Source organism: Harpia harpyja, chromosome 15 (genome assembly GCF_026419915.1).
Source record: "Harpia harpyja isolate bHarHar1 chromosome 15, bHarHar1 primary haplotype, whole genome shotgun sequence".
Taxonomy (NCBI): domain Eukaryota; kingdom Metazoa; phylum Chordata; class Aves; order Accipitriformes; family Accipitridae; genus Harpia; species Harpia harpyja.
Window position 1 is genome coordinate 26443576 of NC_068954.1, and position 24110 is coordinate 26467685.

General features: G+C 45.6%; 2 protein-coding genes across 3 annotated transcripts in view; both read right to left on the reverse strand.

The window, feature by feature from the left end:
* The window catches only part of LOC128152008 (glutathione S-transferase 3-like), a 119776-nt gene that overhangs the window by 70357 nt on the left and 25309 nt on the right, over positions 1-24110 (reverse strand). The gene's annotated exons all lie outside the window — the stretch shown is intronic.
* GCM1 (glial cells missing transcription factor 1) lies at positions 15237-23897 on the reverse strand. The gene is made up of 5 exons (XM_052809395.1): positions 23726-23897; positions 21664-21916; positions 20608-20720; positions 19477-19605; positions 15237-15857 (listed from the first exon to the last, which is right to left on the reverse strand). Exons 1-5 carry the CDS (start codon positions 23825-23827, stop codon positions 15237-15239), a joined length of 1218 nt encoding a protein of 405 aa, XP_052665355.1. The 5' UTR covers positions 23828-23897.

Below are 24110 nucleotides of genomic sequence, written 5' to 3' on the forward strand. Positions count from 1 at the left end.
GTATAACTAGTTTACTGCTGGGAAATTATCCTTTACTAATTATATAAGTAACTTGAATTAAAAAATAAGGTATACACCTATGCAGTCCTTTTTCCCAAGATTTTATTGTATGAGTTGAGACAAGTTCACTTAGAAAAATGGGAAGAGGGCTACAAGAGGTGACAGAAACATGGTTCTCGGAGCTGTAGATCTCTTATGCATTGGATTAAAGACAGGAGAGTGGACAGTTTTGTGGAGATGCTCAGATCATCAAATGTTATGCTGATTTGACTCAGTCTAATTGGAGATAAGCACCAGTTAAACCTTTTTGTGTAATGCTGGGCTGTAGATGAGGGGAGGAAGTAGAGATGGTGTGATTCAGCGCTCTGAGCAAAGGACCAGCAGTAGACACTTTCCAACTGCTAAGTTCAGCTGCTGATTCACTCAGTAATCGTGAGCCAAGCTGGTCAGAATTTCAAAAACACGTGGTGTTTACACAAGGTTTTTGGTTTAAAGAAAGAAAACAATAGAGTCCGTTTTTATTTTTTTAATCCAAGAAAATTCCCCTGGAATGCATGCCAGTGTATTTGGAAACTTTTGTTGACGTTAAAATGGCTGAACTATTGAGGTGCTTCTCCATTTTGTCTTTTCTACTGTCCAAGATGAGAAAAATATAAAAGCTGATATACATTTGCGAAACAGTTTGGATTCCAGAAATTAATGTTACATATGTTATATAGTATCAATAGCACCTGTAAAGAAATCAAAGCCTTCCGTTTGATAGTCAGTCTGGATTCAAGCTTTGTCCTTTATGCTAAGTCTAGCAGCTTTCTTAGTAAAATGACTTGCATAATTTTTTGCTTAAAAGGAACAGTGCTTTGCCTTACCTCTGTCTTGTCCAGAGTATAGTTCCTGAGTCCTTAAAATAATTCTTAAAACCACAAGTCCTAGATAATGTTGGCTGAATCAAAGGATTTGGAAGAGAAACTAGAGTCTGTTACTGAATGGAACTTCTTGGGATGTATAAAAGTGGCATTCTCTTTTAGCTAAAACTGCTTTCAGCTCTGGTAGCATAGCCCATCTGAAAGAGTCCAGATGCACCACGCTGACGTGTACCTATCATTCAAGGCAGTAAGAGACAGGTGTTAAAATTACAGTATAGTGTGATTTTATGGAACACATATTCAGAGTATGAATAGAAAAAAACCCCATGAAACATGACTGCCTGTGAAGACAATATTCCTGCATCTTTTAGGATTGTCATCCTTTGTACCTTGGCAACTGCAGGTATTCTGACATCTTCTGAAGATGTCTGTAGCACATTTATTAGTTTAACCTCAGAATGCCCTATGAGAAATAGCTGGATATAATGCAAAGCTAAGAAAAGTAAGACTAGTAAATCCTGCCAAATTAAATTACTCTTTAATGTGGAAAGCCAAGATGAGTCGACGTTTATTCCACACATTTTATTTCCGAATGAATGCATTTTCCCTTGAGAAGATGTGTATAAGCACTGTGACCCCTACGTGTTTCCATGCTAAATTTACAACTGAAGTAAATTTCTTTTCATTAATTCTACTTCATAATGGTAAGAAATTGCTAAAGTTGCTAAAACAGAAGTTCTGCCTGCTTGAGTTTGCAAACTTTTTTTTGCAAAGGAATTTGCTTGCTCGATTCCCCCCCCCCCCCCAAAGTAGCACTACCCCTGCAGGTTGTTGCAGCTTAGTAATAAACAAGAACTTTGGGATGGGGCTTCCTGATGTGTTTACTGGTACCAGTGCACAATGTTGCTGTTCTGCCGTTAGGTGGCATGCCACAGTTTGAAGTTTTCTTTTGTACTTAAACCAAGTATATTTATTTTTCCCTACAGCTTATTTAAAATTTGAGAACATTACAGGAAGAATAGAGAAAATGCAACAAGCAATAGTTTATCATTACATTTAGCCTGCCAAGCATTCAGCTCCTTAGGTTTCTGCACTAGTAAGATGTCCATGATAACACAACTGAATGGCAATAGACCGAAAGGCCAGTTCTTCAAAGGGATTTTAAGTATCTGAATCTCAGAGTGGAGCCTTCAGTCCTGAGTTTGCTTCCCAGACTCCAGGAGGCTGGCCTCCAAATGGGATCTGAAGCAGCCAATATGCGAAGCAGGAGCATCCTTATATGACGAAGGATGGTGTGCTGAAAAGAAGTGTGTCTTAACCACTGCCACTTGGAGAGCATATGTTCCCAAAGCAGTGGTCATCGTTTCAGTCCCTGCCCTGCTCTGAATGTTTCTGTTCAGAGTCCAAGTTTGCTAGGGCAAGGCTGTTGGCCCTAGCCAGGGCCAGGCAGACATCTTTTGGGGGGTTTTGGTCATCCTATCCTGCAGTATGTACAGTGAATCTATTTGTTGTAGAACAGCTTTAATAAGGAAGACAATGTCTCCCCAGAAACCCTATAGAACTGGTAAACATGGATGTGAATGGAGTACCTCAGCTAGAGGAGAGAGGTGAAGCCATGAGCTGAAAGTTTGTTTACCTTCTACGCGGATCTCCCCCAAACTTTGATGTTGCATCGCCTGCTATCTCTGGGAAGCAAAAAGAAGCAATCCTTTCTCATGTTTTTAAGAAGACACTGCATGAAGGTGTCTCACTGCAAGGGGAGTTCAGGAAGCTCCTTCCTACACTGCTAAGAAATTGGGTTTAGGTCTAGTACTTCACACTTCAGTGTTTATTAACCTGGGTTGGCCAACTCAGATATGTTTATAGGGACATTAATTTTTATCAGCTCACAGTTGCACATTTGAAGAAGAAAAAAAAAGTACAAATTACTGGTCATTTTTCTCCTCTCTCCCCCTAAAGCCCAGTGTCCTCGTCTCCTGACTTGAACTGTGGTCACACAAACAGCTGACTTTGTTTTTAAGACAACTGGGGGAGCAGACGACTTGGGGCTGGTGGAGAATGGGATTCAGTAGAGGAAAAGGCACAAATCTCGTCATATTATAAAGGAAATTTGATAAACATGTATGAAAGTAATAATCAGTTACAATCCGTTTTCATTAAGGGTATATGTATCAGGGGTTTTAGGGTTTGTTTTTCTAGCTGATCTATCCCAATGGCTCTGGCATCTTCTCCAAGGGCAGCAGTGCTGGAGATCAAAACATCAACAGAGCTTAATCTTTTTGCCACCGTGCCTGTCACAATGTGCAGAATGAAAATGCTCAGTCCTGGGCTACCTGACGTCTGCACCGACGCACGCAGAGCTGGCTCTGCACCTGCTGGCAATTGCTGACCTGTGCTCTGTAACTGGCATGTACAGAAAGGGCCAGCTGCACTGGAAGCTACTTAGGGGAAACTGTATTTAAGCTAAATGTAATTGTTCTTTTGCAGGCACAGCCAAATCATTCTCTGTACAGATTAATACAGGCATGGGTATCATCAATCTGATGGCTCCTCAAAAGCTTTTCCATTTTCTCTTTCTAGTAAGCAGTGTGTTGTGGTTTAACCACAGCCGGCAATTAAGCCCCACGCAGCCGCTCGCTCACTCCCCTCTGGTGGGATGGAGGAGAGAATTGGAAGAGTAAAAATGAGAAAGCTCGTGGGCTGAGATAAAGACGGTTTAATAGGTAAAGCAGAAGCCGCACACAAGCAAAGCAAAACAAGGAATTCATTCACCACTTCCCGTCGGCAGGCAGGTGTTCAGCCATCTCCAGGACAGCAGGGCTCCATCATGCCTAACGGGGACTTGGGAGGACAAACGCTGTCACTCTGAACGTCCCCCCCTTCCTTCTTCTTCTCGCAGCTTTATATGCTAGGCATGACGTCCTATGGTCTGGAATATCCCTTTGGTCAGTTGGGGTCAGCTGTCCCAGCTGTGTCCCCTCCCAACTCCTTGTGCCCCCCCAGCCTCCTCACTGGTGGGTTGGGGTGAGAAGCAGAAAAGGCCTTGACTCTGGGTAAGCACTGCTCAGGGGTAACTAACACATCCCTGTGTTATCAACACTGTTTTCAGCACAAATCCAAAACATAGCCCCATACTAGCTACCATGAAGAAAATTAACTCTATCCCAGCTAAAAGCAGCACAGCAATGTTAACTCACAACTCATTTCAGCTGAATCCTTCCCACACCTTGCTGGGTTTTTTGGGGTGTGTGGGGCATACACAAGGAAAAGATTGTTCCTAGTACAAAACTTTCAAGAAGAGCTCTGAAATTCAGGGTATGTTCCACAACTTTTGTACTTTGGTTTCAGTAAAAATCAGTGAAAAGGTCTTTAATTTGTTTTGGATAATTTGGCATCTGCCTTAAATGACAAACATGAATATAGTGGGTTGGTTCAGTGCTGCCTGGGAGTTTAATCACATGGAGAAGAAAATATTGAGTACCCTTAAACTCACCTTGAGTACACATATTAGTAATTGACAGTGTCTAGACAGATGGTGATCTGGAAAGTAAAGTCTGGGAAAAATACACTTACAGATATTAAGGTCAGCTGCATTTCCCAGTGGTAATAAAGTGGGAAGATTGGGGCAGTTAACTTTCATAGCAGCCGACAAAACAATTGCCAGCAGTTTTGTTTGGAAACTGTTCTCTCTTTAAGAAGTGTGCCTTTTTAAACATTTCACGTAAAAACCCACCAAAGTCTGTAGAACCTGAAAAACTACCACAAAAAGTAATCTGATGATAAGATAAATAATTGTCCAGGTATGTGCAACGCAGTGAATCAAGTTTTTCTTCTTTCCTCTTGAAGGACACTAATTTAGAGTCTTTTATGAGACCAAAATCATACAGTGTATCATCAGCATGTGGTTACTGTTGTTCACAGGAATAAAAAAAATAACGATGGGGCGCACTGTTGATCAGCTGGTGATCACTGAGCTTCAGCACAGCAGCGTACCTGATCATCTTATGCAAAAGTTGCATTTCTGCTTCTCATCAGTCCTGGAAGATGGTTTGCTGTAGAATAATTGTAACCTAAACAAAGTTTAAACTTGTGGCATATAAACAGAGAAAAGATCAGTTACCCCAGTTTTACAGTCAAGCCTGAGTTAAAGTTTTCTAAAAGATCTAAGAGAACTAGTTGCTGTGCTGTCCTTCAATTTCGTGCTTTTTGCCCTGCTGTAGTACTTCAGGACTACTGAAATACAGATGTATTAGAGAAAATGTGGATAAAAGTGGGAGTCTGCAAGTTTTTCAGGACACTTGTGTTTCAGAAATGTGCAGAGCATGCCTACTGGTTTGACAGCATCTGTATGGCTAAATGCAGGGTGGGCTGAAGCATGGTGATGCAAACTCCATCTTTCTCCTTCACGTGCCCTGGGGAAGGAGAGGCCGTGCAGTTGTGAGGACAGCCCAAATAGTGGGGCTCACTCTTGCTGTGCAAGAGTCCGGGCCGTTCTTGGGAGGACACTGGCTGCCCTGTCTCCCTGGCACTAGCTGTATGCCTTCATCATGAGGCATTTGGGGTTAATGATGGAGAACCTGGCCAGGCAATCCTAACTGTAGCTATGCCCAAACCACCTACATTTCACATAGGAGTGATCTTGGCCTGCACGAAGCTGTATATGAGCTTAAGCTTTCCCTCATTTTGCTCTGAAGCTTTCCTGAAGCCCAGGCCTGGCGGCTTGATTCCTTGAACGGGCAAGAGCCAGACAGAGAGAAAGACTTTTGTTCCCGAATTGGAGGAAGAGTTGTGTTGTGGTTACACAGGTAGAGCCGATCACGTGTAGGCACTGAGCTCCATGGAGGTAGTTCCAAGTTCCCACAAGTCTGCATCTACTAAATACGCACAGCCAGCCTGCATGGTTAGGATAAGGTAAAACAGGACTTTCACTCCCTTGCTATAAATCTGCATTTATCACCAGGACTAAGGATGGGTAACAGCTGGTAAAGTTATGGTCATCATGAAGACGAAGAGACTATTTTGATGAAAAAAAGTCCACATTATATGGCTTACCTGGGTAATAACAGTTATCTGCAGCAGCAAATACGCCTGTGCTGCCCTCACCCTCCAGTGAACTGTCATCAAAGCCTGCCTGGATTCCAAGCCTTATGACTGCTGCAGGTTGATTTTCAGCCAGTTCCCTAACGAAATGAAGTATTAAGCAGTCATCTTGTCAGCCTAACAGTTTCCACCAATAACTTTTGAACTCACTGACCAGTTTCCAGATAAATTTGATAGAGGGACCAAAGATTCAATTACACCAAGTTCCGATGGGTTTGGTGAAAGTAGGCAATGGGTGGAAAGAGACACTGCTAGTATCTCCATGGAGAGAAAGCCTGCCATATGACGTCTGTTTTCTGTTTTTATATCATCACAAATGATCTTTATAGTACTTTAATAGTTTTTTATACCGTTCCATTATTAGACCTCAAAGAATTCACGAGGGAGAGTGGCAGAGACAGCCAAGCCCCAGCTTCACAATTTCTGCCTTGTAAGACCATGGTTTTAATCAAGTAGGTAGAAGTTCTGAATGAGTTTTTTTAAGTGAAATTAACCTCCAAGAGTAAGTGTGGAAAAATGTAAATCCACTCTGCAATGACAGGAGGGAGGGAGGAGGCTGTCTGGAGTTTGGGACACCATATTCCCAGGATGAAGGGGTGATCAGGCTTGGAGGAGAGTAGCCATATGCTGCCTGAGGCAGGGGGGGTGGCCAAGAAAAACCCATTGACAGTGTTAAAAGGATCTACTCAGAAAAACTTTAAGCTTCTTGCTGCATAATGAGGTTTTCTTCTTTTACTGGAATAGGGCTTCCGAGAGACCAACCATTTAAAAATACTGAAGCACTCCCTTGGTGCCTGGGAGGGACCTTTTGAGAAAGCATTGGTTTTACAGGAAAGAGCAAATCCCACGCTTTATCACAGGGTTGGGTGAGATCAGGGAACACAGAAGGACAGCCCAGTGGGGAGGCTGAGTGCTGTCTATTGACAGCAAGATGCCTCATCTCCACTGTATGGAGAGTCTGCAGCTTCACCAAGCAGCTGAAGCCACCGCAGCCCAGCCGCTGCGTGCCACGGAGCAGCCCAGCTCTCCCTCCTGCAGCCAGGGCTGGGACCGGGCGCCCTGAGTGCTGGAGCTCACAGCCACACTGCAGGAGGGCCACAGACATGTTTTTGAGCGGGCTCCTCATGCAAATCATGGTTATGGACAATAGTTTGATCTGGCTGAAGATAAGCCTTTCTTCCTTACATTCGGCAGTTCTGCTGTGTATAAAGGAGTTAACAGTGAATGTGGTAATTTAACAAAGTCAGACAAACCTCCTCTGCTCCCAAAAGAAGGGCTCCACAAGGCACTGGGAGGGAGCAGTGTTAAGCTGTACATGAGACAGTATCTTCGAAGGAGCATTTTCTGGAAGTTTGTGATAGGAGGCTGGTGCATGGCAAGAGTTTTAGTATCATTGCTATGAAGTACTCGGTGAGCGCCTTGTCCGAGTGCTTCAGTTAAGTTAGAGCTTGTCAAGTCACGCCAGAACCCCCTGTTAAATTAGCTGTACAACCATTCTTAACTAATGAGCTATAAAATAAAAATAAAACCAGAACATACCTCACTTGAACTGGAGGAAAAAACCCTCCCTCTGCCCATTCCCAGTGGTGGATTGTCCTGTTGGCCAAGAGGAGGAGAGGAGAGCAGGTTATCGGCAGCTCGATAGCCTGCTGGGTGATGCTCTTCAGGTGAGCTTTGTGTGTTTCACTGCACTGATCTACCTCCCTCCACAACGTCAGTGGCACGATGGCGGTCTGCGCAGGTGATCCCGCGCTCTGCCACGAGTCCCTCATCATCAGGGAGCAGCCATACCTGCTGCGCTGGCTGAGGCTTTCCCCTGGGTCACTGCCTCCCAGCACCAAGGGCCCTGTGGCAAAGGGACCCCCGGCCACCCCCGGGCCTGCACGAGTGGGAGAGGGAAAGTGAGCAGCAGCCCCCAATGCAGACAGCATCCCCCTGCCTGGACGGGGCTGGTGCGTTCCCTAACCCATCTGTACGAAGAGGAACAGCTTTGGGTTTTCATTTCTCCGGGGGTGGCTCTTGGCAGGTAAGTGGGGCCTCTGGGAAGTTCAGTCCTTCTTGGTGGGGTGATTTAGTGCATGAAAGTGCAGTAAGGTCGGGGCAGCATTACAGTCTGGCCTGAAGTTTTCTCCTAAGCACATACAAAGACCAATAAGGATCACTGACTCCAGTGGAGCAAACCCGCAAGCATCAATTTACTTTTTATTTTAACTCACTTTGGCCAAGGTCTGTTTGTTCATCCTGTATTTCACCCACCCCAAGGCTGGACACTTGTTCTTTTTTCTCCTGCCCTCCTCCTGCCCCCCAGACTGTCCTCTGAGTGCAGGGGTGAGTGGGTCTCCAGTCATGCCATTTACACATGTTCCACCTTGTCCTACCATCCCCGGCCTCTCAGACAGGGAATCCCATTGCTCTTTGTGGGGAATCAGGGAAGTCCAGAGGCAATGAACGCAAACTACCCCTTCTCCCCCCGAAATGTATTGCTGCTTTTGCTGTCAGCTTGGAGGGCCCTGCTTCCAGGGATCCTGCTCTGCCCAGGACCATTGCTGGCTGGGCTGAAGATGATGGTTTCCTCCCATCTTTGCTGTGACTTGAGCAGAGGAAATCCAGATGTTTGGCAAACAGCTTTTCACAACACCCAATGTTTACACTATCCACAGACATTAGGTTGGCCACAGCTGTTCACGTGGCAGCCGTTACTCGTTGCTTTAGGTGCCTGAGTCCAGTGTAAGGTTGGGATGCCACCAGCTCACTTTGCCACCCTCAGGTGCCAGGGGAGAGGCTGCAGACATGGGGAGAGCAGCATGTCGTTGTCCTCCCACTCCTCACCTGGTGTTTGGGGCAGGAGAAGGTCTCACCAGCCGGTCCCCGCTGTGCCCTGGTGGGGACATTCTGCTGGGGGCAAAGGGGTGAGAGACCTGATCCTGCCACAGGCATTTGCTATCTCCTCTGCAAGCAAAAAGGAGATGGATGCCCAGTTGCCGTATGGCTTTGGCCTTTGCTCAACAGCTTCCACTAGGCACAGAAAGCAATGAGCAAAGAGGACACTCTCGTGCTGTGGTTTGTATTATTCATGACTATCTGTCTCTAGAAGAGCAAATAGATTGGGCAACCCTTGGTAACAGAAGACTTAAACCGCATCACTGATGATACAATTGCCAAATGATGTGAAGTTTGAATCTTGGCACAACTGGGTTTGAGAAATGAAAAACACTCGTCTGAGACAAGCCCTCCAAGGCAGTTTTACTTCCTCAGTTACTAACTGGAAACAGAAGGAATGAGCTCAGAGTGAAAAGCTGGCCAAAGACCTTCCTGGCTTGCCCTGTCCTCTGAAGAGCCTATCTGTGCCTCAGGAACTACTTGCCGTACAGGAGATCATCTCGCGTTGCTCACAAATCAGATAATCCAACAAGGAGAGCAAAGGATGCTTGTGGCATTCAGATTGCTGATGCTGCTGTCTGCAGGGCCACAAAAGCCATGTCCTGCTGCCCCAGGGTGTTCCTAGTATGTCAGGCCTTTGGATGACTTTCCAGATGTGCCACGCAGTACACAGCTAATTCAAGCAGAAGCATCTGGAGACTGCAACTGTCTGGTATGAGAACAGCTATGGCTGATCCAAAATGTTCCCAGAATCACAGAATAGCTGAGATTTCAGCCTTGTCCACTTCGCAATCCCATACTTCATCAGTCTGTCTTTGAGGATGTTATAGAAGACAGTGCTGAAAGCCTGGCTAAAGTCAAGATAAAAAAAACACCCACTGCTCTCCCCTCATCCACCACGCCACTCATCTCATTTTAGAAGGCTATCGGGTTGGCTAAGCACAGTTTCCCCTTCATAAATCCATGCTGACTGCTCCCGATCACTTTTTAGTCTTTCATGTGTTTGCAAACCTTTTCCAGGAGGATTTTCTCCATCACCTTCGCAGATTTTTGAGGTGGGGCTGGCCGGGCTGTAGTTCCCCAGATCTTCCTTCTTGTTCTCCTTGAAGACAGGAGTGACATTGCTTTCTTCCAGTCTTCAGGAAATTCTCCGTATCACCATGACCTTTCAAAGATTATGGGGAGTGGCTTCACAACGACACCTGCCAACTTCCTCAGCAGTCATGGGTGCCTCCCATCACGGCCCATGGACTTACCTGTGTCAGGTTTGTTTAAGTGCTCCCTAACCTGGTTCTCCTGCATGGATGTTGAATCCTCCTTGCTCCAGGAGGTGAGCAATGTTGGTGAAGTTTACCTTGTGAAAGTCAAAAACCCCATAGTGCCTGGGGACTGCAGCAGCTCAGGGAGAAAGGGGCACTGTATTGAATCAGGGCCAGTCTGCAGAGCTTGCGCAAGAGCCAGGTCCAAACTGCTTAGGGTGTTCACATGTGCAATGTTAATACCCTATTCACGCTCTGCTTTGATTAGTGATTGCATCTATTTTTACCCTGACACCAGCAGATTTCCTTCATTTTTTCTTCTTAAATAAACTACTCCACCTTCCCATCCTCCTCTGCCCCCCTTGGGTCCCCACGCCAGTTGCTGCCCTGCCACGTAAAGCCTGTTCCTGGCACAGACAGGCCATATCCCTGCTGAGATCCACCACAGGGGTCACTTCTACATTTTGCTTGCAATAAAGCAAAACACGTTAGATGGTCACATTCTAACTCTTTGACCATAATTACTTAAAAAGCCCCAAATGACTACATTGAGGGGAAGCGGAGCAAAATTTTCAGGAGTACCAGACACACGGATTAGTAAACCTCCTAAAGGCCATGAGGAAAGAAAAGCTTTATACAATTACCCGGAGTGTATCCACTAAAGCTTCCTCAGCTGGAGTCCTTTCTACCACCAGCAGTTTGACACACTTGTTTCATTTAAAAATATAGAGAATGCATTTAGAACCATATTTTAGAAAATAGTCCATAACCTTGCAGTTTATATAAAACAGTTTGTAGCCTCAATCTGCCAAAGGGCAGGGGCTTTGTACAAAGGGTTGAAAATGAAAACACCTGGCTGTGCTCAGTCTGACCTGCAATTCTTTTCACATGCAAAGGTAGAAGCCCCAGGGAGAGGGAGGCCAGAAGAAAAGCAGGGTACATGCCCAGGCTGGACAGATGCGAGTCAAATCCCTGTTCTGCCTTCTCATCTCCCCATTGGTATGACTGATACAGAGGCATTTCCCTTTCTCACAAAGGTATTCTGAGGATAAATACATTAAAAAATCAAGGTGTCCAGCTGCTGCCTTGTATTATTAAGATAACTCTTTCTGATTATATGCCTAGATTTCATCTTTAAATGTTGTATGAGTCACACACCCCCCCCTCCCCGCCCCAAAAGCAGTGTTTCTGTAAGATACAGTCTGGCTAGTGTATCATTCTGAGCAACGTTGCCACGGTTCTCTGAGGGCCTCAGAAGAGCCCTTATATATAAAAATATTTGCTTCGGAGCAAGTGCAGGGATTACTCCCAAAGAATTACCCCTTAAATATTGAGGCCAGTGCTTTCAGAGCTAAGACCTAGGGAAAGCAGCAAGTGTAGACCATCTATGCCATGCAGGGATATTTGCATAAGCTTTGGCAGTAGCTACAGCCATCTGAAACACCGATAAGCCAGAACAAAACATTTTGCCTGTGTAATCATCCACATCCTGACCTCCTTGCATTCTGCTGCCTTCCTAACATTTTACCACAGCTGTGCCTTACAGAAAACCATTTTCTGCAGCGGAAAGTAAGGTTACAGAGTTACCTATGGGTGGATTCTCACATATCAATTAGTGTTTCTTCATGAAGCTACCCTGAATAACCTCAGTGTTCAGTATATTTTCTTAAAATTGCAGAGGATAATGCATCTAGTGCCATCTTTCACCTCTGATTCTTATCACCGCCCAATTGGGCACAATACCTTAGAGCTGGTTAAAAGAGGCTTAAAGCAGCGACATATATATGTTTCTTTTCACATATCCCAAATATGTTGAAAAAAGTCATTTTTGTGAAGGTCAGAGCTGGGATTGGTATCTTCATCTTTTGAGCCAAACAGATATAAATTTGGCACTATATTGACCCACCGTGCTGATTGTACCAAAAGTGGAGGGAGTTGCTGCCAGCACAGAAGTCACTGCAAGAGCATGGAAAGGTCAAACTGACCCTGGCAGCTTGTAAATCTAGAAAGCCTTTCTGCATTTAACCTTAGAAAAATCATGAAGTCTCAGTTTCCTCCTTTTTAAAAAGGAATAACCTGTTGTCCTTGAGCATGAAATGTGTTCTGCTTGGAAACGTACTGCGTGTGATGAACGCTGCATGAACGGGGGCTGGGGGTCCCCCCAAACTGTGGGGCAGTCCTGGGTGCACAGAATTACGAGCATGGGAGCTGCAAGAAGGCACGGCCCTGCTATGGCAGGTAGCTGCTGAGTGGAGCTGTGCTCGCAGGAATAGGTTTTGTTTTGGAAACCTTTTGGTTCAGACTTAAAGGCAAACCAACAAAAAGCTTCCTGCTTCTCAGGCAGGAAGACAGGTTTGGTACTAAATGTCTTTTAGAGAGGTTTGGTAGTAATAGTCCTGTAGGAAACCTGTGGAACTCAGTAACTGGACACTGCCCATCTTCAAAGACTTGAAGAAATGGTTGATCTGCAGGAAAGAATATCAGACATGAGGAAAAAAATACTAACAGTGGCGACTGGGACAGTGAAGCCATGGAACAGGTTATGGGATGGGTTATCAAATCCCCTTTGGTGGAAGTTTTTAAAAACAGAGGAAGGGGTTGGTGTGTGTAAAGGGAACTGAGGGTACAGCGGTGCAGGAACAATGTCTGAGGAGCCTTCCAGCCACACGTCTGTATGAAAGGTGATGCTGGTAGCAGTGCAGCAGAGAGGTAAGGAATTCAGGGGAGAGGCGAGACGAGGCAGAGCAGCATGGCAGCGGGCAGGGTCCATGCCCTGTGCTGTCCCTCGCTGGTGCGACTGGTTTGGCAGTCGCAAAGGAATCTGGGCTATGGGACCCGCAGCCGTGGGGGACCTGTCTGTCCCTCGTCCTGCAGCTCATCTCCTGAAGCACAGGTGTTTACGGCTCCTATTGATTTCCCTTTTTCTGTCTTAGAGGTGGAGCTTGTTATTATCCGTGATCAAAGTTTCCTTCTCCAAGTTACTGATCCGAAGAATCATCATAAAACACACAGTTTGGTATTAACGTGGGAGTAACTCACAGACTAAAATAAAAGTTTGATGAACTGACCTTTACATACAACGGCAGACTGTCATTTTGTGATCTACATTTAGATTTTTTCCACATAAAACAAATCACTACGCATCCCCTCTTTTACAAATTGCAATAAACATTTTGAAGCACTCTATAAATATAATTTGTTCTTGTCTTGTAAATGTCTCTGAACTCCACCCTTCGCAATGAAAGTGGTTTCCTTAGCAACTAATACATTCCAAAGTCTTTTTAAAAAAAAGAGGGAATCTAAAAAGATGAAAACAAGCAAAAAAAAAAGACAAATGATAAGACTGAACCTGTTTGATGGACACAAGATACACCACAGTCTGAGGGAGTGTGAAGTTTTTATTGCTACTTGTTTCGTAATACTGTTCTCTCAGACTCATCCCAATAAAAGGTTTATTTTGCCTCAGACCGCCAGGGCACGGCTTGCTCCGCAGGCAGGGCAGGTTTAGGATTAGGACCGCCAGCTGGGCAGCCCATGGAGCCGAGGCTTTCTACCTTCTTGGTGGTTAAAGGAACCAGCCATGAAATGTGGCTCCAGACATGACACCCCTCAGCTCTTCCTTGCAGAGGTGGCAGCGGGGACGTGTGTCAGTGCCTCCCTCTGCAGGGTGAGGGCCAGCGGCCCCTGAAACCCTGTCCAGAGAGCAGCAGAGGCTAGTCATGCAGGAAAATCATGCAGATGTGAATTGTGGGAAAAGATAAAGGAATCTTTGCCAAAGGTCTCTGAGCTGGCCACTAAGTTCAGGCAAGAAAATTCATATTTGGCACCCTACTTTTTTAACAAATGTCAGGAACTGGTAGCTCCTGCTGAAACAGAGCTTACAGTAGTGGTCAGAAAGGGGGGTGATGTATGGAAAGGGTGCTGAAGGATTCGTTACAGTCTGCAATGAAAGAAATGAAACGTGGCTGGAAAAAGCAGCAAGGCACCTTGAATATATACATGTATGAAGCTGGGTTAAGCCCTGCAGAGAAGGACTTAGGGATACTGGTGGATGCAAAATTGGACATGAGCCAACAGTGTGCACTTGCAGCCCAGAAAGTCCATTGAATCCTGGGCTGCATCAAAAGAAGCATGGCCAGCAGGTCGAAGGAAGTGATTCTGCTCCGCTTTGGTGAGACCCCACCTGGAGTACTGCATCCAGCTCTGGGGCCCCAGCACAAGAAAGGCATGGACGTGCTAGAGCGGGTCCAGAGGAGGGACATGAAGATGATCGGGGGCTGGAGAACCTCTCTAGTGAAGAAAGGCTGAGAGAGTTGAGCTTTTTCAGCCTGGAGAAGAGAAGGCTCTGGGGAGACCATATTGCAGCCTTTCAATATATGAAAGGGGATTATAAGAAAGTCAGAGAAAGAGTTTTTACCAAGGCCTGTAGTGACAATGGTGCAATGGTTTTAAACTGAAAGAGGGTAGGTTTAGATCAGACTTACGGAGGAAATTTTTTTACAAGGGTAGTAAGGTACTGGAAGAGGTTGCCCAGGGAAGTTGTGGATGCCCCATCCCTGGAAATGTTCGAGGTCAGGTTGGATGGGTCTTTGAGCAACCCGATCTAGTGAAGGATGTCCCTGCCCATGGCAGGGGGGTTGGACTAGATGATTTTTGATGGTCCTCTCCAACCCAAACTGTTCTGTGATGATTCTATGCAATGTGTTCACAGGGCTGGTGCAGTGGAGGGACTTAGATCCCAGATTCTTGCCAGAAGGAGCTGGAAGAGTGCAGAGGGTCGCACACGAGAGTTGTGGTCCTTGAGGTCATCCATCTGCACCTTCCACAAGTCCCACAGGCTTGAACAAACTGTGTTTCAAGAGGGATTGAAATGCTACCAAACCAGAATGGCAGCGAGGTAGTCTGTAAGGAGAGCTGATACTTTTTATTAGATCAATGAAAAAGTGGGGGAAAATATAACAGTTAAAAAAAAAAAGAACAAAGACAAGTCTTTAGGTATGAAAGCCCCTCCTGAGGCCTGCAAGAGGAGCTAAAGAGGAATTGGCGCGGTAGCACTTTCACACCTGCATTGCAGCAGAGATGGAGCATTAAGCCCATTGCCAGAGGAGGGGGGAGAGAGGACATTTAAACCCGGTCACCGTAACGGGCACAGGTTAAAAACCGTGTTGTCATTGCAGCAGTTGAGACCCATACGGTGCCCTCCCTCGCCCCCGTCTCCTTCGCTTCCCCTCGGAGGAGCCAAAAGCTGGCGGAGGTGGTGTGCCCCGCTGGCTGTGGGGCAGGGCCCGCCCTGAGGTGCAGGGTAGGGCGGCGGAGGGAGGCAGCGGCCACTGTAGGCCAGCGGGGGTATCTCCTCACAGGAGTCATCCCCCAGAGGGCCAGCATTAGGCCCGAAGCGGTCATGGCCACCCTTTGTCGCGGGCAGGACGTGCTGGGTGCCGGCGTGGGCGCAGCGCCGGGGGGAAGGGGCTGCGCGAGGCGGGTCGGCCGCGGGGACGGCAGGGCCACTGCGAGGCCTCCTGGCGCTGGGCGTCCTCCCGAGGGCCGGGATCCTGCTCCAGGTCGGCGCCTCTCCGCAGCCCCCGTCCTCCCCACATGCTCTTGGGTATGGCGGCTGCCCGGAGCGGCTGCCCGGTGTCGGGTCCTGGGAGCTTTTGCTTAAATGTCCCCCGAAATTAGCAGGCAGCATGTAAGCATCCGGCTCGGAAAGAAGCAAAGGCAAAGCCTCCCGCGTCGGCATTGCACCTGTCAGAGACTTGGGAAAGCAAGGCGTGGTTTAGTAAAACAAGGTGTAGTCTAGCAGCACGAAATAAAAGCTGTCCCGTATGAGACCTTCACGAATGCATTCAATCAATACAGTTAAGAAGCAGATGCTGTAGCAGAGCCTCCTTGCAGGGTAGTGCCAGTGGGCTTTAGGGGCAAACCAAACAGGGCTCCCAGATCACGGGTCTGGGTTTGTTTCACCAGATTTTGCCCAAAGCCAGTCTTGCACTGAAAGAATTGTTAGACCTCACATTCACAGCCCTTGAGGTCCACTGCCAGCATATACTGAAGAAGCACCTGAAAATGAAATTATGCTAATACATTTAACACACCAGATTTTTTTTTTCTATGGCATTTGGAAAAGCTAAGTATGATTTTTTAAAACTGATTGTTTTGAAGTGATCTTTTCACTACAATAATGTTGTGCTTCAGCTTTTCGAGACCCTACTTCTATTTCTGACTCATAGATTTTCCTACCTTTGCATTTTTTTACCCCACAAACAAAAATTTAATTCAGGGAGGGAGCTGCACACAAGAATTATTCTTCTGGGTCTTTTGTTCTGGATATTTCACAACTTCTTCAATTGCCCTAATGATTGGATTATAATTTTGCAAACTTTCAGAATTCCTTTCAGGATACTCATTTTGTGCTATCATTTCTGATGAGTACTTACAGGTCTGTCTCCTTTGAAATTCTGCTTTTGCATCCATTTAATTATAGTGATTTTGCCAACTGCCAGAGTAGCAAAGCTCCTTTCAGCTGTTTTCCACTCACTGTGCGAAGAAATTCCAACAACCTGATGTAGAACCCAGCCCACCTTCAGCTAAAGACCCGCTGACACCATAGAGAAAACATCCTATCTATCCCTTGTTCTATTTTGGGCTCATACATTTTTCTAAAGTTCTCCTCCCTGGTCTCTTGTGAGTATATTAAATTGAATCTTTTCAGAAGACTTTTTGCAGATTCAGTGACACAGGTTCTGCGTGTCAAATCAGACTCCTGACTTAGTTGTATCGCAGCCAGTCTTGGCAGAACACGAATATGACGGGTTATTCCCAAGAAAAAACCTGCTGGAGAGCCATGAACTGGAAAGCCAGCTGAGGGTAAATGGTATCACTGCGACGGCACAGAGTCAGACCAGCTGAAGAGCTGGATCTACAATTATATATTTATGACATTTTTGGTCTGTTCCTATTCCCACACAATTCAAAGTGAAAACACCAGGAAGATGATGTAGGAAGGGAAAGACAAAGACACGTCTAGAGGGAACTTGACCTCAGTAAGACCAGTAGGCTCAGGTATAAAAGAAAAAAAGCCACGTGGCTCAGTAACATTTCCTAGGTGAGGACTATTTTAGCGCTCATGGGGACAGAATTAAACCAGTGATATGAAAATCGTTGTTTCTGTATTTGTTAGAGATTTACACAGTGGCTCAGCTGCTTTTTCTTATGCTCATGTTCCCAGGCGCTTGTGTCAAGAGGCCACCACCAGTTCGTCCTGTACTCTCTGACTGTCCCATCCCAAGTCAGTGTGTCTCCATGAGAGCCACTCCTGATCTCTGGTTTTTAGTATCCTCCTGAGTATTTCCTGTACAAATAGCTGCAGCTCCTAAATTCATATTCCACTGAAATGGGTTTAACTTCCTCTATTCACTCTTTTAATGTACTTCTTGGCCTCCAGGATCCCTCTGCTTCCCCACATTGTCCATTTAAGAAGTCTGTCACCACCCAGCCCAATTATCCCTCTTGTCTGTAGCTGAAGGGGCACTGATTATTATCCCCAACACCAGGCTGGGGAGGATGCACCATCTCTAGCACATCAAAAGACAAACTGCATGAGAAGGCCGGTGGTGTACAGTCGCGTGCAACACAGCCTTTGCAAGGAAGGCCACTGGAGACAGCCTCACTGCTCTGCCTGGTTGCCTCCGTCAGGCACGTGGCAGTCCATGGGATCTCTGTAAATGTTTTCACAAGTGTTTGCACACCCAGCACAGCTGATGTGTTAATGCCAGTGCTTCTGTAAGTCCTTCAAAGCACTATTCTACCTTCAAAGCCCTCCTGGAGATCCGGAGAGCAAGCAGGGCACACCAGGCAGAGGTGAGGCACCTTCCCCTTATCAACCCTGGCAAAACCCAGGAGGGGCAAGCAGAGGTGGAGGGTGCCTTCGCTTTTCTGTGGCACCTCCTCCATGTCAGGGGAGGACCTCCAGACACATGTCAATGTGGAGAAAACATGACCTGCCCCTGTCTTTCCAAAGGCGGGGCAGTGCCTCCTGCATGTGAAGGTGCCCGCACAGCCCTTGAGGGTCTGCAGGTGGCCAAATCCTGCTCAGGGGCAGCTGCCCTGCAGGAGAGCATCTCTTTCCCTGGTGGGCATTAAGTCTGTGAATAAAGCAATCCAGGCCTGCTACTGAAGTAACTGGGTTTTCTTAAGTAAAGGTTGGGGGACTGGAGGAAAAAGGAGTAAGGATTTCTGGATTTGCCTTGTTAATGACAAGTTTGTTTTGTCAAGATACCATACACAGTATATAATAGACATATCATAGAGGTAATGTTATATATTGTATTCTATAGTAAAATAGTATACAGTGTGTGTGTGTATGTGTACACACATACACGAATCTTCCTCCTGAGTTCGGTTATTGCCAAAAGTATTTCCCAGTTTTCAAGTGTTCATTTGTCACAATTTTCTCATGGGGTGGTGCAATCAATACTATAAGTTAAATCCAATTTAAACCTTCTAATATTCTCTTTCAATGTCAATACTGATTAGACTAAATATCCAATTACTTTATTCCCAGATTTCTTTGTAAATAATTTAATTTCTGGAGAAGCACTAACAAAGAACTTGCAGGAATTTTTTCTAAAGACACTTCCTGCATTTAAAAAAGGAGAGTACTGGGGCTCTAAAGCTATGTCCATGCTGCTAAATAAAATGAGGCCAAAGACCGTTGTTGGTAACAGGGACCAAAAGGCATGGCCTGGCGGTGTCCACACTACATCCTGGCCTTGGATGACCTCTGGACCTGAAGTGAAATGATGCAAGGGCTGTGTTGCAGCCCACCAAGGGCTAATTTTGGCAGCATCAGCTTAAGATTCTTATTGCCTATGGCTTGTAGCATGGTGGCACATAGGGGCACAGGTAGGTTCAAAGGCAGCTGTGTACAGTGAAGGGACCCAAATGTGATGCAACCTTGCCCAAAATCCTGCTAGGGAATGGTCCCTGGCACATGCTGTCCCCCTGACCCATGCCAGGGCATTTTGTCTGTGAGCACGAGCTAGCACTGGCCAAATCCATGGCAGGGACCATGTGAATAGTGATGTAACTGAGCCTGCCCTACAGCCCTGCTTTGTTTAGCAGTATAGATGTAATCCCCTGCTGCCACTAGGCCCCAAGAGGCTCCAGATGGGGGTTGCTGGCGGTGGATGACAGTGCTGAGCAGAGCAGGATGCTCAGGACAGCCCTGCTCCTTCTTGGCCTGATCATGGGGAGGCAGAATGTGGAGATGTAAAGCCTGCTCCCACCCAGACCCAAAGCCCAGATAGCCTCCACTGTGCCTTGAACCATGGATCACTGAGCCCACCATTTCACTGATTGATGATAAGAGTTACCTCAATCTCCTGGATTCTTTTTAATCTTGGAGAAGATGGAGAAAAAGCCGTCTGTGCTTTTTGGATTGATCTTCTTGCTTCTGCTTCTAGTTTTGTTTCTGGACGTGGATGGTCATGAGCTCCTTTGGACTTTAGAAAGGAATTACGATATGTTAAAGCTAGAAACAACCTTGTTATTAATCTTAAGGGAGCAGAATTTGTAGCACAGGCCAAAACCACACATATGGCCTGATTTAATGCTTTGTATTTAATAAGGCTTATTTAATGTGAGCTCAAGTAACAAACATATCTCAGATGAAGTGTGATGGGGTAGAAATTCTCTGAAATCATTAAACCAGTGCACCACATTTATGTGCAGAAGAGCCTCCCTACACTAGAGTCCCAGTTGAAGCAACAAGGTCTTCTGCAGCCTGGCTACAGTGCCCCTGCAGTCATTTCCATTCTTCTCACACTTTAGACGTGTATCAGAACGTTAATTTCCATTAACTTCCACAGAGAATTAATTTTAACCTGCATATAAGTGAAAGACTGGAAAATAGGAGACAGGCCAGTGGTTATGGTACTAAACTAGGTCTACAGCTTCCACAACTACTGCCCATTATTTAAACACTTGCACACACTATTTTCCAGATATAAGTTATATATAATGCACAGTTGGCATTTTCCATAGACAGTCCCTTGGGTACAACCATTTTCTGCTCTAAAAGATAGCCTCATGCTTACGCATGGTGCCTTGGAGAAGAGGCTGAGATAACATAGCATTTCTGACTTTTTGAAGATTCATTGGTTCCTATGTATCTGAGGCAAACGGCTTCAAAATCAACAGGTTTTCATGGGAGCCTAAATGAAAAATATAATATGCTGTAAAATCATAGTAACATAGGCTAATTTAGGTTGGAAGGGACCTCTGGAGGTCTAGCTCAACCTCCTGCTCAGGCAAGACTAACTTCAGAGTTAGATCAGGTTGCATAGGGCCTTGCCCACTCATTGTGAAAATTTTTCTCCTTACAGTCATTTGACCTTTTCATATTCAATGACCCTTATTTATTGGAACAAAAAAATGTCCTTAAACAATCTTAAAAAACAGTCTTTAAAATTACCTTGCATAATGTAAGGTAATTTTATACCAACCTGAAAAAATATGAATTGGCCTTCGTGCCTCCAGAAGTTGGTAACTGGGTAACCACCATGGCCTCGGCAGGAAAGGAGCCGCAGGGGTCCACTGCAGTTTGGACAGCATTTCCCTGGAGCAAAGACGGTCAGAAATATTTTCTGTACAACACTAATCAGATGAATCCCATGTGATACAACGGTTCACTGGTGGTGGATTGCCACTTCTTGTTTGGGGCCCAGAAACTACACTGAGAAAAACTATGCAAAAAACTTTCAAATGTAAGCAAAAATCAAACTATAATTGCCTTTATTCTGTCCCATTATTAAATTATTAAATATAACTGGCAAAAATTATTTCTATTATAGCTTTATTATTTTATCATTTATTATCATCATCAGTTTTCGTTGTTTTTAACTTGGCAGTGTCTGGAATATCATACATGTTCTTGTCCAGTTTTTCTGGAGGACATCATTCTGTCCTCACTGAGTGCTTGAGTAATACCTTTCTTTAGCCAAAATGTTCATCAGATCCAGAAATCAGCATGTGCTAGCTCTACTGAGCAATAAACAGTTGTTTGGAATGGTCTCGTTAAAAATGTGCATGCATTCTCTATTTGCATTGTCTTGCTCTGGTGACATGACTATGAGGCCTATTTTCCAGTCATCATAGTTTATGAGCAACTTCTTTCCTGCAAGACTTGCCTCCCAAGTTACTCTTGGGCCCGTGTAATAATGAAGCCAACGCTCAGGTCAGCAGGCACAGCGCAGCAGGAAGCTGTCTGCCCTGCACAGCTTTCTCAGTAGCCTCACTCATGGGCCTGAGAAGGCTGGGAATCAATCTCTAACCATCAGAAATAGGGATTAAAAAAGAAAATAAAAAAAAAAGAAAACAAACAACTCCTCCCCAAACAGTAAGAAATGTAAAACACATTGTTGCAAAATCGACTTGCATTTGAATATAAGGAATGGCAGCAGGAAGGTTGGATAATCCAAAGGGTATCCTCTACTTTCATTTCTTTTATGTTGTGTTCACTTCTGAAGTGCCATTTAATAAACAGCCATGTTCATACTCACGCTGTTGTTTCTGCCTAGCTTTATCACATATGGCTGGTCTTAGGTAGATCTTCTTCCCATCCAAAGTCGAGCAGTCATTGCCGCAGACCACCACCCCGAGGCAGGACTTTTTTAAGATGCGAGAGTTGTGGTTGTTGGTGTTTCTCATGGCCCAGCTGCTGTGGTGCCTCTGAGCATTTTTATCCTCTGAGCTATAGATATGTTTTACATAGGAATCTGGCCATTCTTGAAACCAATCTATCTGTCTTACGTCCTGTGGAGACACCAAAGCAAGCCATGTTTTAGGCTGGGGAAGAGAAAAGCTTGTGCAAGAGCCCAGAAGACCTGGTCCTCTGCTGGGTGTTCTCTAGCCCGGGTGACTCCAGCACCCTGGCCGGTGATGCTGGTTGGCAGGAGGGAGCAGTGGAGAGAAGGCAGAAACCCCACAGCTCCCTGTGGCTCCCCACAAGCCCCAAAGCATCAGGAAAGCCTGGCCAGGAGGTTCTTCTCACTCACCCATGGGTCCAGCTCTAGTGCAGGACCTCCCAGGAGAGGAAGATAGGGCGCCTGACATAAAATAGCAGATATTTTCCTTGCAGGCAGCAGTCACCGCCTGACTAACTTCTGTTAGCTTTCATGGCAGAGATCCTGCTTTGCCTTTCAGGCTATTCACAGCAGCGTTACACTGAATCATTTAGCTTGATTTGGCTCAACTTACTGGAAAAAGGGCAAATACTGCATCACACTGAGACTATGCCCATGTTTGTAGATCTTTAGTTCTGGGCTTTAGTTCGTTTTGGTCTAACCACCGTGAAAGACTTCCACAGTGATTTTTCTGAAGTCCAAAACAAAGAAACCTGACATCCTCATCAGGGTTTTTTTTCACTGCTACAGACTGAGCAAAAGAAAAAACCCAGGCCAACACTGTAAGGAACAATAAAAATAAAACTCAATGAAAAAAAAAACAAAGGACCAAACACCCATCACCTCAGTGGATACAGTCAACAGAGTAAATTGCAGTAAGTGTAAAGCATCTAACATATGCGCTGACAGTTTTGAGGGAAAAGGTCTTGTAGGGGTACAAAAACTTAGTAGGAATTGCCTTGAAATTGCTGATCCCAGACACTGAGAGCCATTACAGCAGCAAGAACATCAACTGAGACGAGGAAGAGTCCTGCGCTCCCCCAGAGCCATCGGATAGAGTAGGGAAGGGTGTGGAGGAAGCCTCTGGGCTGAAATGCAGGTGAAGGTGACCTTGGGGCGGAGGGCAGGGAAGGAGGCAGCGTGGGACATGGAGACTTTGGGCGAAGAGCAGTGGCATAGTAGGGAAGAGCCTGGGATCTGGTAAGAAGACAGGGTTGGGAGGTGAAAGGCAGAGCTGGATGCTGAAGGACTGCAGCAGGAGGAATCTGGCACAAATATGCTGAGGTGAGGGACAGGGAGATGACATTGGCGTGCGGGGTGCTGTGGGCTTTCAGTGGAGAGCACGGTTGAAATTTTTAGATAAGAGGACTAGAAAAGGACTGAGGGAGGGAAAGATCATTATTCTGCTTCTCAGCAAATCTCCGCAAACACAAAGGAAGCTTTTCCTAGCTGCTCATGAAAGGAGTGTTGCCTCTGTGTGGAAAGCCAGCCCACTTGCCTGGAGCCCAAGCTGCAGCTAGGCTGAGCAGCCAGAGTTGCAAGGCAGTCATGGGTGCTGTGCTCACTCCTCGTAAAGCACTACCCAGGGCAAAAAGCAGGTCCTGGACATCTCTAATTGAGCACCCACAGCAGGAGATAATTTTTTTTCTCTCTTTCTTTGCACCTCATCCACCAGTAGACTACAAAGGCAACGCATCTGCAGCATTGCTATTTTTCATGTATCAACAGGTCTTTCAATAATACGATTAAGGAAAAATACATGGAAACTTCAGTATTTGCTTAATACTTTCTAGCTTTTCAGTAAAACACTGTCCCATACCTCGAGGTGCGAAGAGAATAAAGGCAATGAGGCATAGATGACTGAGAAAGTGTGAGATCAGCGGTGAAATGGTGACTGACTGGTCAGAACTGGATAAATTTCTAAGACATAGACACATACCTGGGGAAGTTTGATGTCATTGATATCCCAACTTGTCATTTCTCCATGTCGGGAAGCAGAGTCCTCCTTCTCCATAACAACATCATCTGCACCTTTCAGCATTTTTGAATTCCTTCCCAAAGTTAGCGAGAAAGAAGTTTCTCCTGGCTGCTTTTGAAGTTGACTGGCTGTCAGTACTCTCAAGCAGTTTACAACCAGGAAGCTGTTTCCTGAAGCTAAATGATAGAGAGGCTGCTCATTAAAGATAAAAATCAGTGTTCTTCTGCCAGAAAAACTTGTTCCATTAAAAGTTTTGCAAGCCGGCAATGCAGTGGAAAATATAGCTTAGAGATAGCCTGTGATGTTACAGAGGCATCGTTAACAGCAAGCAAATCGTGCCTTTGTC

Excerpts from the sequence above, each read along its gene's own strand:
- GCM1 (XM_052809395.1), bottom strand. The coding sequence starts at position 23,827 with ATGCTGAAAGGTGCAGATGATGTTGTTATGGAGAAGGAGGACTCTGCT. Across the intron at positions 21,917-23,725 it reads ATGACATCAAACTTCCCCAG|GACGTAAGACAGATAGATTG; the intron begins GTATGTGTCTAT and ends GTGTCTCCACAG. Across the intron at positions 15,858-19,476 it reads AAAGAATCCAGGAGATTGAG|TCTCTGACAGGTGCAATGCC; the intron begins GTAACTCTTATC and ends TGCTTTCCCAAG.